Source organism: Lepisma saccharinum, chromosome 27, assembly GCF_977018435.1.
Source record: "Lepisma saccharinum chromosome 27, izLepSacc3.1, whole genome shotgun sequence".
NCBI classification, from domain to species: Eukaryota; Metazoa; Arthropoda; class Insecta; order Zygentoma; family Lepismatidae; genus Lepisma; species Lepisma saccharinum.
In genome coordinates this window covers 16004459-16017110 of record NC_139255.1, presented here as the reverse complement: position 1 = coordinate 16017110, position 12652 = coordinate 16004459, and the positions used below count along the sequence as shown (strand labels likewise).

The following is a 12652-nucleotide window of genomic DNA, read 5'->3' as shown; positions in this document are numbered from 1 at the left end:
CAATGTACTGCACTTGAGTTGAGAAAATTAGTTCTTGCATTTTTCGTAAATGGAAAACATTCTGTGGTTTATGTAGCGTTTTGAGGTGAAAAAAGATTAAAACATGGAGAAACCTACTCAGCATGGCTGCCGCTAGGAGTATTGGCTGGGGGCAGGGGTGCAACTTAGGGAAAAGCAAGTACGTTACATTTATGAAACACTAAGCACAGATCTAAATAGATGAACACGTTATAAAAATATGACCATTCAACACTTTCTTCACCTGTAGAAGTCAACATGACTCAGCTATTCCCGGAACAAAAACTGGAGACTTCTCGGCCCTCTGACAAATAAGTCAATCACTCTAGAATGAAATTTTGGATCACTTTACATTATTAGTCTATGAATGCTTAATATACACAATCCTCAAAGTCTATCATGCGACATGGTTGATCTTAAACATGCCTTCACGCATCGATTTCTGCTGCAAGATCTCTTCATCTTCTTAGAGATTGCTGTAGATTGTAAAGTCACTGCAATTTGCAGAAGTAGCTTCAGAAGGATACATTGAAGCTGTAGGAATAACATTTTACAATGTTGATGGCATGAGAAAATCTTTGTTTCTATTGGTCCACGTAAAAAGTAGCTTGTTGCCTCATCCTTCAGGTTATCGAGTATTTAGGAATATACAGTTTGTCAATTTGTTTACCAACTTGCTGTACTCGTAGAAAGACAAGAGTCTGAGGTGTTTTAGGATGTAAATGAACAGTTTGCGATAGGTGAAAATCGCAATTACCTACAAAAAATATTCTGGAAAAAGCCAGAGAGAGCAACAGCCCCCCCCCCTCTTGCTGTTATGTGCCGGCGCCTATGCATCGCAGAATGATAGGTAACCACTAGATGACGAAAGGGTGGAGAAATAAAATCATACTCAAGAGGTGTAAGGGGTCACCCTTCCATGTAGTACACCCAAATGTCAACCTCACTTCCCCGTAGTACACCCTCGACTGCATGGTGCAGAATAACGAGGCTCTGGCGCCTGGACCTGCGCCAAGTATAATCTATGGAGGGCTGGGTGTGTTGTCCTGTGTTTTGTCCTTATGTGTGCTGAGTGCCGCTTTAACCCAAGTAAGAATATTTTAGTTCTCCGACATTGCAGTTATGTTATGTTAGAAACATGAGTATTAGATTGATTGATTGATTGATTGATTGATTGATTCGTTCTTTTAATACCACTTGATGCACATTATGGTTAATCGGGACTGGACCTTCAGTTTAAAGTGGGATCCGAACCACTATGTGCCTCCACCGGGTATCGAACCCGGGACCCTTAGATTACAGGGCGACGACGCTACCACTACGCCATCGGGGAGGCCCTTGAGTATTAGAAAACATTCCTCCAGACTTTTGGCGAAAAGGAAATACTTTATAGGAGTGTATTTTCTCCAGAACACTGCTAATCTTGAAAAGCTACACATGGCTTGCAACTAAAAGAAACGCCATTCTGTTCTGTCCTTGACTGCTGATCCTTTAAACGTCTGCAATCTTTGTCTGCAACCTCTTCTCCACCCTTTTGACTCAAGGGCGACTGATGATAGAGACAGAGGAGAAAAACAGGGGGAGGGGAAACGAGTAGACTTTTTTCTACAAAGGGGATGTAATTTCATCAGAGTCGAACGTGGGGCGAGTATCTTAGAATTAAGGTGATGCACTTGTCGAACATTGAAAAGTACGTTGAAGCAAAGCGTGATCGGAATCCCAGGGATCCATTGATTGGGACTTGTAAGGACGTGGCAAGGAACAAGGAATTGAGCACACAAGAACTCCACAAGACAAATGAAAGTTTTCTAGGACGTAAACGGAAGCAACGATAAGGCTTAATGGATCTCTTCCTTCTTCGTGGAGGGAGTTTCGTATCAATTGTTGCAGACACTAACAATAATTACTCAGAAACTGGGCCAACAGAGCAAGTTGTGAGTCTTACTTCTACAAGAGCATCAAAGATGAACTACAATGAAATTATGTTTCTTTCATTATTTGTTTATTTTATTTGTTCATCATGTCAAAGTTAAGGATTTGCAGCCTTTTCTTCCACATAACCATCTTTATAAAGACATTTTTGAAAGATGAATATTACAAACCAGCATTTAAACCATTACATAAAATGGGAAATATTATAAACAAAGAAATGGAAATACTGAAGACAAAGAAAGAAAAATATAAAATTACAAAGTAAAAAATACATATAGGAATAAAAGTCTAACCTATACGTACGGGCATACAACAAAACACACATACACAAGCTCACTTATTCATGATTGTAGCTTGAAATTTCGAAACTAAAGGTCTTCAGTATTTCTCTGCGTTTAACTGCATTCAATTTGTCCCTAGCGTATACTTGATGGATTGAATTGATTTATTTTTACTTCACGTTTCTGCAACTTTTGGCTATAGGTCTTTTCTACTCTTACGGCGGGCGCCTTATATGCTGGCAAGCGAAGTGGGGAGCAGGGAATACGCAGCAGACCAACCAGACAACAGCGGTGGCGCCGAGAGTCACGACGTTTACGGGAGGAACTATTGCGTTCACCTCGTTCCCCCATGGTTGCAACGTTTCTTATCGCGCTGGATTAGTCGCTTCCCCGCTCCCCACTTCTTCTAGAACGCCGGCCGTAAGACTGAAAAAGAGCTATGATTGCGAAGATAAAGATGAAAACTGATGGGATGAAGTACATGGACGGCACAGAAGTCCTACAGATGTTTATACTGGACATGGGTCCAGACACCAAAGGATCTTTAGTCTGCAACATGCATGCCGTCTAGTGTGTAGTACTTAGAAGTTGACAAATCAGTGTACAAAGTGGAAGGGACACCTTACACCCTTCCCTAGTGTAAAAGCTTGCGCTAATTCGTTACCAATTTGTGCCCAGTAAAAAAATAAAATCATTGTGTCTTATGAAGATGTGTTCCTGATTTCGAGAGGCAGTAAGTTCCAAAGGAGGGAGGTGGAAACGGTGAAAGATTTTTAATATAAACTTGTTACTTGTTTTGAATTCTAATAATGTTTCTTTTCTAAAACGAAAGTGCTCGACGAAGTAGCGAAACAAATTTTTAATAAAAGTACAACTAACGTATAAAATATACAGAACGAGGCTTATATTTCCCAATGTAATAATTTCATCCAAATCAAAAACTAAAACGCACAACACGTTATTGAAGTTGCAGGATATCGCATGTGTTGAGACAATAGGTACACCTTCACACTGCTTCCTTGATGTTCACTGGAGGCAGGCATGCACATGAGAATTACGCAAAACAAGGTTGATCGGGACTTGAACTACAGTTTAAAATCAGACTCCTTGATTACAAGGTTAGAATGCCATCAGAGAAATTATTATACAGTTCTGTGTACGTGCTGATTGATAATTGTGGGAATCTATATTTGCATTATTTTGTTATTTTATGTCGCTGTCTCCCTACATTTGCTAATCGCGACGGTGAGGATGAATATGTATAGGAACAAGCACAGGAAGCAGATATTTGATAAGCAGGATAAGACCTGACATCATAGATGTTGCTGATTCGAGCGTACGTCTTACTTGAGTCATTAAGACATCAGTTGCATATACGTTTTGACCTTGAAATTTTTGCAATAACATGGAAAGTGTGCAATACTCTAATATTGTACTTAAATCATTTTTCAGCATTGTTTAGGTAAGCAGAACTTTATGTTACTCCCAACTTTATCTCTCTTTCTCATCTCAGGGCAAAAGTGTTATAATTGCTCTTGCAGCACACACAAATACATGAAGAAATACAATTCTGAAGATACTTTCAAATGAGAATATCATCCATGTAAATATCGTGCTCTGAAGTGAAGACCTTGAAACCGCTGACTGATACTCTGGCCCGGCTATCTCTGGAGCAGGCGAACGAAAACAAGTCTCCGCGCAAATAGTAACGCGAGACGGCTCCACCAATGAACACGGGAGAGGGAACGTGATTAAGTGGAGTAGCCAACTTTTGCGTTACTCATCCTCCACTTTTAAGTAGTCACGCATGTTGAGGGGTTTGAGTTCGGACAAATCCACTGATAAACGTCAGCACTGCAATAGCAACCGAGGAGAGAGCTGAAGGAACTTCAACTCAGTTATCCTGAGGAGGTTGGGAAGCATATCCAAAGATAATACCAGTGGGACACAATCCTTAGTGCAGCAGTTAGTTGCTGATAAATATTTGAACATCCAACGGTCTGGTGACAATAAGGAGACAACAGGCTTTACTGTTTCGCTGATGTAGCTTGATTTGGAGAGGTTGTGTTTGCTGAAACAGCTCTCCGGAAAAATTCTATATAAATAACGTAGCTAAAAATTTTATCGTAACTATTAATTATTTTTTTATATTTAGTACAAATATTTATTTTATTTTGAAGGTGATTTAAGTGTTTTTTTTTCACATAGATTGAATTTTGACTTAATTGTGCGTTTGTTTTATTTTCCCGAGAAAATTTATATATAAATACCTGAGAAGAAATATTATATTATAAATATAACTATTGTTTTGTTGATTTACATTCTATCAATTATTATAATTATCTCATTGAATTTTGAGTCGATTGTGCGTCTTATTGTTATTTACTTAATTTTTTCGATTTGCGTTTTCTCTAGGAAAGCATATTTAAAAAAAATGCTATCTACCAAGTTCATCAAATGTGCTATTTGTGGGAAATTAATCTCCAATATTAGCAAACATAGGGCAAGATGTAGCGAAACAGGTTAAACAATAAATCGTTTGTTACCTACTAAGCCTAGTTCTCAATGCGAAGAAAATATTAGCATTGCTAATTTAAGTAAACACCTGAAAATTTGCAAGGTATCAACCGGACATGGAACATTGAAAATAAAAATTGATCATCCTGAAGCTGAAGCTTCTACTTCCAAACAAATTAAGTTGCCTAATCAAAAGCCGATTAGATCTGCATTCAATGACCAACTCCAGGATTTCGGTTTTACTTCGAACCCACGCTGTGATATTTCTAGTTTCTGGAGTGAAATGAAAAAAATCTATCATAATTATTCTGAAAATTAAACTGGAACACAACTCTATAAAAGTATATGTTGTTCTATTTTCTGAATATGAGTAAGCCAATAAAACAACAAATACTTTTTATCACAGAACAAAAAAGAGTTTTTTATTTGGCAGACATTGATAATTTGAACGACTTTTATTCTAAAATTTCAAAAGAACTGGTTAAGAAAGACGACGAGTTCGAGGGTGAAGGTTCGAGATGGTCTCTATGCGGAAGTCTTCACACGTTAATTATTCACGTAAGCAAATTGATGCCTTTTTCTGCTTGCAGTTACGTTCCACTTCCGGTAGAAATTCAGCATAAGAGAGCTGTGTTGAACATTCATAACACTGACAATAAGTGTTTTATGTGGTGCGTTTTGGCGGCGCTTCACCCGGTTCATTGTTCAAATAATCCGCAACGGGTTAGTCATTATAAAAATATGTAGACGAGATTGAATATGCTATGTTAGGTATCCAGTATCCTGTTGCTATATCCGACATACCAAAATTTCAATGACAAGCGAATGAATCCTTGGCAATCAATGTGTATGCCTATGCAGCAAATAATTTGGTATATCCTCTTAGAATAAGTACTGTTGATAATGATAAAACTATCGTCATCAATTTGTTACTTATTAAGGATAATAAAAACTTTCACTAATGCCTCATTCGTAAACTTTCTCGTTTACTTTCGTAAAATTTCTTCAATAGATGGCAAAAACATCGGTTTAGATTTTTGTAACACAGGACCAATTTTCTTAGTTTCTTCCACCATTTCTTCAAGAAAATGTTTAACTACGTTAGGTCCTGTGTATACATACGGTTTGCAATTTTCGTTGTTTTTCCACACCACTATGTATCCGAAACTTGATGCCGCATGAAGTTGGTACGGTGTATTTGAAGATGCATCTGCTTTCGGATCACAATAGGCAACCGGTTTCAGAAATGACTCGAAATCTGCAAATATGCATACCGGATGTTCTAATAATCCTCTGAATGACTTAAATTGTTCTACTTCATTCAGTTTGGGCATAATCATGCATACAGACTTGTTGCCACCGCAACATCTTTTATGTTCTTCAAATTTTGAGCAGCATCAAATATGGTTAAGCATCTTCGACAGACTTCGAATTGGTGTTCATACCTTGTTGTTTGACTTCTTACCAAACGAGAAAGTTTACGAATGAGGCAATAGTGAAAGTTTTTATTATCATTAATAAGTAACAAATTGATGACGATAGTTTTATCATTATCAACAGTACTTATTCTAAGAGGATATACCAAATTATTTGCCCTATGTTTGCTAATATTAGTTTTGGAGATTAATTTCCCACAAATAGCACATTTGATGAACTTTGGTAGATAGCATTTTTTTAAATATGCTTTTCTAGAGAAAACGCAATAAGACGCACAATCTACTCAAAATTCAATGAGATAATTATAATAATTGATAGGATGTAACTTAAAATAAACAATAGTTATATTTATAACAGAATTTTTCTTCTCAGGTATTTATATATAAATTTTCTAGGGAAAATAAAAAAAAATTACAATTAAGTCAAAATTAAATCTTTGTGAAAAAAAACTTAAATCACCTTCAAAATAAAATAAGTATTTGTACTAAGTATAAAAAAGTAATTAATAATTACGATAAAAATTTTAGCTACGTTATTTATATAGAATTTTTCCGGAGACAATAATAAATAGTACGTAGCTTTAAAATAAGCTAAAAAACTTAGCTTTTATCAAGAAATGAGGAGCACTGAAACAACACCTCCGTACTCTTCAACTACTCTCACGATACTGACTGATCTGTAATGCGAAAAGTCTTTAAGTAGCCTAAGCGCAAAACCATGTTGAAAAACAGAAGACACCACGTCAGATACAAGTCATCATAATATTACGTAATAACCTGTTGCATAAACATGATGCAACAGGTTACCTTCTGTGCCATTGTAATGTTGCGTAATGTTATGTAATAACCTGTTGTATAAGCATGATACAATAGTTTACACTTATAAAAATACAATAAATAGAGCTTAATATGGGGGCATCACAATATTATGTAATATTACGTAATTTAACTCGTAAGAAATTATGACACTCGTACGAAATACGATATGAAAAATCACAGATTTGCAATAGTATAAAATCAACAAAAACATCATCAAAATAAGTTTACCATTGTGGTTAAATTAATAAAAACATTAGGCCTCGTACCTAGTATGATTTTGAACCGCTAAAATTTCACTACTACTTATTGTTATAAAATATCTCTACAATTTCACTATTAGAATTACTTTAACTCTTTGCATAAATCTCAGGGGACGCACAACCCCTGGCCCCCTACTGCGGGCGCCCATGCTTATGTATATAAAAATACTTTAAAGCATTTTAAATATGACTATAACAAGAGCATTAAATAACTTAAGATTGAATATAAAACTTACATTTCCTGGTTGTTCACAAGCTGCTAGAGAATGACACCAACATTGCAGACGGAACTAAACTGTCTTTTTTCCTTACCTCGTAGCATGAAGTGTTTATTTCCATTTGCAATTATCCACATAATATTGAAACTGAAATGATCTTTCCCCGATTGGTATGCAAGTTATTAGCGAGTGAATTTCAATCGGCCGAATTTCCTTATGACCAAATTTCTTCCTGTCTATTCTAATATCAATGACTAACAAACTCTCTAGCCTTCATGAAACAAAGGTTTATAGCTGCAGAAGCACAAGCCTTCCATCTGTTCCTATCCTTGGCAAGATCAATCCATCCTAACCGATTGCCTTTAGGTTCATCTCAACATTATCCCTCCATCTTCGTCATGGGCTTCCTACAGGTTTCTTACCATCAGGTTTCCCAACAAGAATTCCGTAAACTCTTTCTTCCTCTACAATCTGTGCCACGTAGCCTGCTCACCCATGTCTTCTTGATTTAATCATTTTATAATATCTGGAAATAAATACAAATTATGTAGTTCTAAATTATGCATCCTTCTCCACTCACCTGTCTTCTCATACCTTTTAGGTCCAAGTAATTTTCTAAGGATTTTAAGGGCCCTAATACGAATACAGATCCAAAACGTCACCAGCTCTCACCAAAACACGCCTATGTCTTTTGAAATTGTAGTCAGAACTTGTACTATAATTGAAACTCGCAGTAACAAATTCTACTTCTACAACTTATATGGTCGTTCAGTTCACACTTTTTCTTAAACTTTCCGTAATAAGTTGCAGGTTGTAACTAATAATATCTATGAGGTTAAGACATTTCTTCCTTGAAAGACATATATCCCATTCTTGCTTAATTCGTGAGAGGTATATGTCCTAAGCAGAACCATGCTGGTGATAAACGTGTAATTCTGTTATTTTCTGTACATCCACAACCACTCCTTCTCCTCACACCCTGCGGATTGCCTCCATCTTCTACCTTGAAGAAAAGGGTGGTTGTCAGTCTAGAGCTGCTTCAAGGAAGACTTATATTGTAAAAATGTCACATCTGAGTTACTGATCTCTTACGTCTTCAAGTGCAGAACGCAAAAACAGAAAACAAAGAAAATAAAAAAGAGTTCTCGTCTGAGAGAAACGAACTATGTTTCTCTGGGGTATCGCGGAACATAAATTACCACCACACTTAGAAGTTTTTTCGGCAATATTTCTTTTCCTATTTTGCGGACGAACAAAAGTTTCAATTTCGTCATCCTAAATCTCTACAACGGAGGCTAAGGGCGCATTTCTTTCAATTGGAGAAAAATAATAGACGAAAGTAGTAAATCGGGTCTAATTTATTTACTACTTTGCTGCCCTCTGAAAAGATTTTAACTGGATCATTGTGATTGTGTAAAAACCACAATGCTATTAGTTCATATCTTCTGCACAGTCTCTTTCACCGGCGAGATATGGGCGTTAGACATGTTGCATATGGTTCTGCAGATATCCTGAGATTTAAGAGGATCCAAAAGTGTGTTGTAAGTCGATTTTATGCCAGCTAGGCTGGATCTAAAGCTTGACCGATATATTCGTCTACAACGCCTGTGTGGCGCTGTAGTCGAATTTTCAACGGTAAGCGAGCAGAGGCAGAATTATCGATGCAATCAGATGTTTACATTGTTCCGTTTTCTTGCGTTGCCAAATTTTGCAGAATTATCAAAAGGCACAATAGGAGGGGAATTGAAAAGGGAAAAAAATGACTGTACTTTACTTTGCGAGTTTGCCGCCGGCATTCTTGTCTTGGTTAAACTGTACAGTTAATAGTGGGATCCCAACCACCATGCAATGCACCTCCAACGGGGATCGAAACCTGGATCCCTTGATTACAATGCGACACATGTGTATTATGGTGTATTTCGTACAAACTTCTAGCAGGATGTGTGACTACTTACATATTTTGACGTGTAACAGCAATTGATCTTACGACGTCATCCCTCAGTTTATGATTTCCATAACTCAAGCTACAGCGATGGATGCCATCCTAGCTCGGGAAAATGTCGGAGTATTTTTTTTTTTACTGAACTTCTTAGAACATAATTTCTCTATGCTACGTTTACTTATTTGTTTTCAAGGATTGGTGGTTGGGGATTTACTTAGCTCAACGTAAAGTAACTGATTTTCAGGTAAAAAGTAATTGGAACTTTCTTTCCTCATGAAAATGGATAAAATTAATGCATTGAATTTAATATTAATTTATCTTCAAGGGAGGCATTTGTCATACACAGATGTGAAAAATTAAATTATATTATTGAAATAAAAATGACGAGTTTTCCAAGACTCATCGTGTAAGTTTTAGGTGGTAAACAACATACATTATGTTCCAAGCACTGACTTCCCTCTCATGTGCTCATTGGTCGAACCCTCTCAAGTCGCTACTTCCGCAGAGCCTTTATTTCGTTCACGTGGTCCACAGACTCCTGGGACAGCGTATAAGGTACATTTTTGGAGGTTAAAACACTGCCTCTCAATTAATTTAGGGCACCACTCAAGGGTTAGTGGAAGTTTTCGTTTACTATATTGTTGATGGTGAGAATCCGATATCCAGAGTGGAGTGGTAAGTCACCAATGTTGTGACAACATCAACTGTTATAAAATTAGATCATTAGATCTTAACTTTTGACAGCAGCCAAATACATTGAAGAACTGCTCTGGAATCAGGAAGGTGATTAAATAACGGTGAACTTATAACCTAGCGTACCAATTTTCAAAAATACACTTGGTGCGGTTTGTGCAATATTTGCATTTAGCACTGATTAGCTTTGTGGAGATTTGAGTCATTGTATATTCCAGTATAATACTACAATATTAATAGTATATTGGTAAATATAGCTATACATTTAGAACAACACTATAATATAATTATATTTACGAGGATCGCGCAAACAGACAAACCTACTGGTTAATAGTGACAACAAACTGTTGAAGAGGATTTCTCTGTCAATCAGCCAAGTGATTTCCGGAAAGGCTTCCGAGCTTTCGAAAGCTAACGTCACTCTCATCTTCACGGAATGAAGTGCAGAGATAAGTCAGGGTGACGTTATATACGAGGTGGGCTGGAAAGTTCATGAAATCACCTAGAAGAAATACAGCTGGAGAAACCATTTTAATACATTATTCAACGTATTACCCCCGAAGCTCAATACACTTTTCACAACGATGTTTCAACAATTGTAACCCTTTCAAATAGAATGTTTTTTCCTTCCATGCAAACCAGACCTCCACCTCCTCAACCAGTGCCTCTTCGGACAGAAAATGTGTGCCTTTGAGATGTTTTTGAGGTTTGGAAAGAGGTGACAGTCGGATGAGGCCAGATGAGGGGAATAGGGTGGGTGGGGTACACAGGTAAAGCCCAGATCCGACAGCAATTGCATGACTTGATGGGCCTTGTGCGAGGGCGCATTGTCCTGGAGAAATTGCACACCACGGCTCATTTTTCTCAGACGTTTCTCCTTCAGAGCCGCCTTCAATTCAATCAAATATTGGGAATAAACAGCAGCATTGATGGTTTCACCCTGTTTAAGATATTTTATGGGAATGACACCGTCCTTACCCCAAAATACCGATGACAGATCTGTCCCCGATCACCTTTGACTTCGGAACTTTTTCGGTCGAGGAGACCCACTGTGGCGCCACTCCATGGATTGCTGTTTAGTCTCTGGGCCATAATGGTGAATCCATGTTTTATCTTCAGTCACCAGACAGCGCAAAAAATCATCAGGGTGTTGAAATTTACGCACGATCTCCCGTGACATCTGCACACGTGTTCTCTTCTGGTCAAAATTCAGACATTTTGGGATCCATTTCGCACTGAGCTTTCGCATGTCCAGATACTTTGATATTATGACACCCACACACTCACGCAATATCCCCAGATACGCAGCAATGGTTTTGGTGGATATACGCCTATCCTCCATGAACATGTCGTGCACTTTGACAATGTTTCCAGTGGTCACTGCACTTGCAGGCCTGCCAGAGCGGGGTTTATTTTCAGTCTCACCATGTCCAGTCTTAAAACCCTTCACCCATTTGGCTACTGTTGTATATGCTGGGGCATGTTCCCCCAAAGTGTCATGCAAAGTTTTATGGATATCTATGGGGGATTTGTCTTGCAACACGAAAAATTTGATGACACTGCGAAGGTCATTCTCAAATTTCCTTAGGTCCTCCGCCATTTCTTCTTACTGAACGTGAAACAAAAAAATAACAATGACAAAAGGATCATATGCAGGATAAGAGGTTTACAATATATGCTCTTTCTAATGGCTACAATGATTTGTTTCAATTTTTATTTCTTCTGGGTGATTTCATGAATTTTCCAGCCCCCACCCCCTCGTATATTTGGTGTGGGAGGGGTCTTGTGTTTTGCTCGGCAGATAGAATGTTGCTCTTTACACACGTAAGACTTTTCGGGACGAAAGATTCTCGGACAAGTGTTTAAATGGGCAGTGGTGCACAAACATTAATAGAATAATAACTACGTTTTTTCCGTACGCACTACTTGTTTTAGGGGAGTTTTGGTAGAAGTAGAGGATGGAAATTTTAATTCTACTACAGAAACACCTACTTGAAAGGCCTCTGTGGATTCTTCCATAAACCAAAATAAAAAAACAATAAATTTAAAATGTCCAACTATAGAACGTTTGTTGAAAATCGTCAAGTATTGATTGATTGATTGATTTAAAAATTGTTTGGGTGCGTCGGCACTAAAGGCCATTTTGCACCCTTCAATGTATACGGGGAAGTAGCCCCTTATCTAAAATTCTGACTAAAATCATAAAAAGGGGTGTAAATAGCCCCTTGGGAAAACATTAAAAGTGCAAGGTTGTAAAAAGACCTGCACGAGACAAACAAAACACATTAAAAAGTCAGAACAACCAAACTAAAAACCTCCTTACAGACGGTGGAAGAGTCCAGCTCTTCGTAAAAAACTAAAAACATTTGATAAAATGCTGTTGTCATCACCCAAGAGGGATGACAAACAGCCGGAAATGTTAAAAGTCTGCCGGAGGTAAGCAAGATCGACACATTCAACGAGAATGTGTCGAATGCTTAATAAAACATTACAAACACGACATAACGGAGGGTCCAGCCCTTGCAGCAAGTGACTA

The 12652-nt window shown here is 37.6% G+C and overlaps 1 protein-coding gene across 1 annotated transcript; it reads right to left on the bottom strand.

The window, feature by feature from the left end:
• Positions 1 to 11125: 11125 nt before the first annotated feature.
• On the bottom strand, positions 11126 to 11716 carry LOC145980158 (protein GVQW3-like). Its single transcript, XM_083113198.1, has one exon. It carries the CDS (start codon positions 11714 to 11716, stop codon positions 11126 to 11128), a length of 591 nt encoding a protein of 196 aa, XP_082969324.1.
• Positions 11717 to 12652: the final 936 nt, after the last annotated feature.

Excerpts from the sequence above, each read along its gene's own strand:
- LOC145980158 (XM_083113198.1), bottom strand. The coding sequence starts at position 11,716 with ATGGCGGAGGACCTAAGGAAATTTGAGAATGACCTTCGCAGTGTCATC.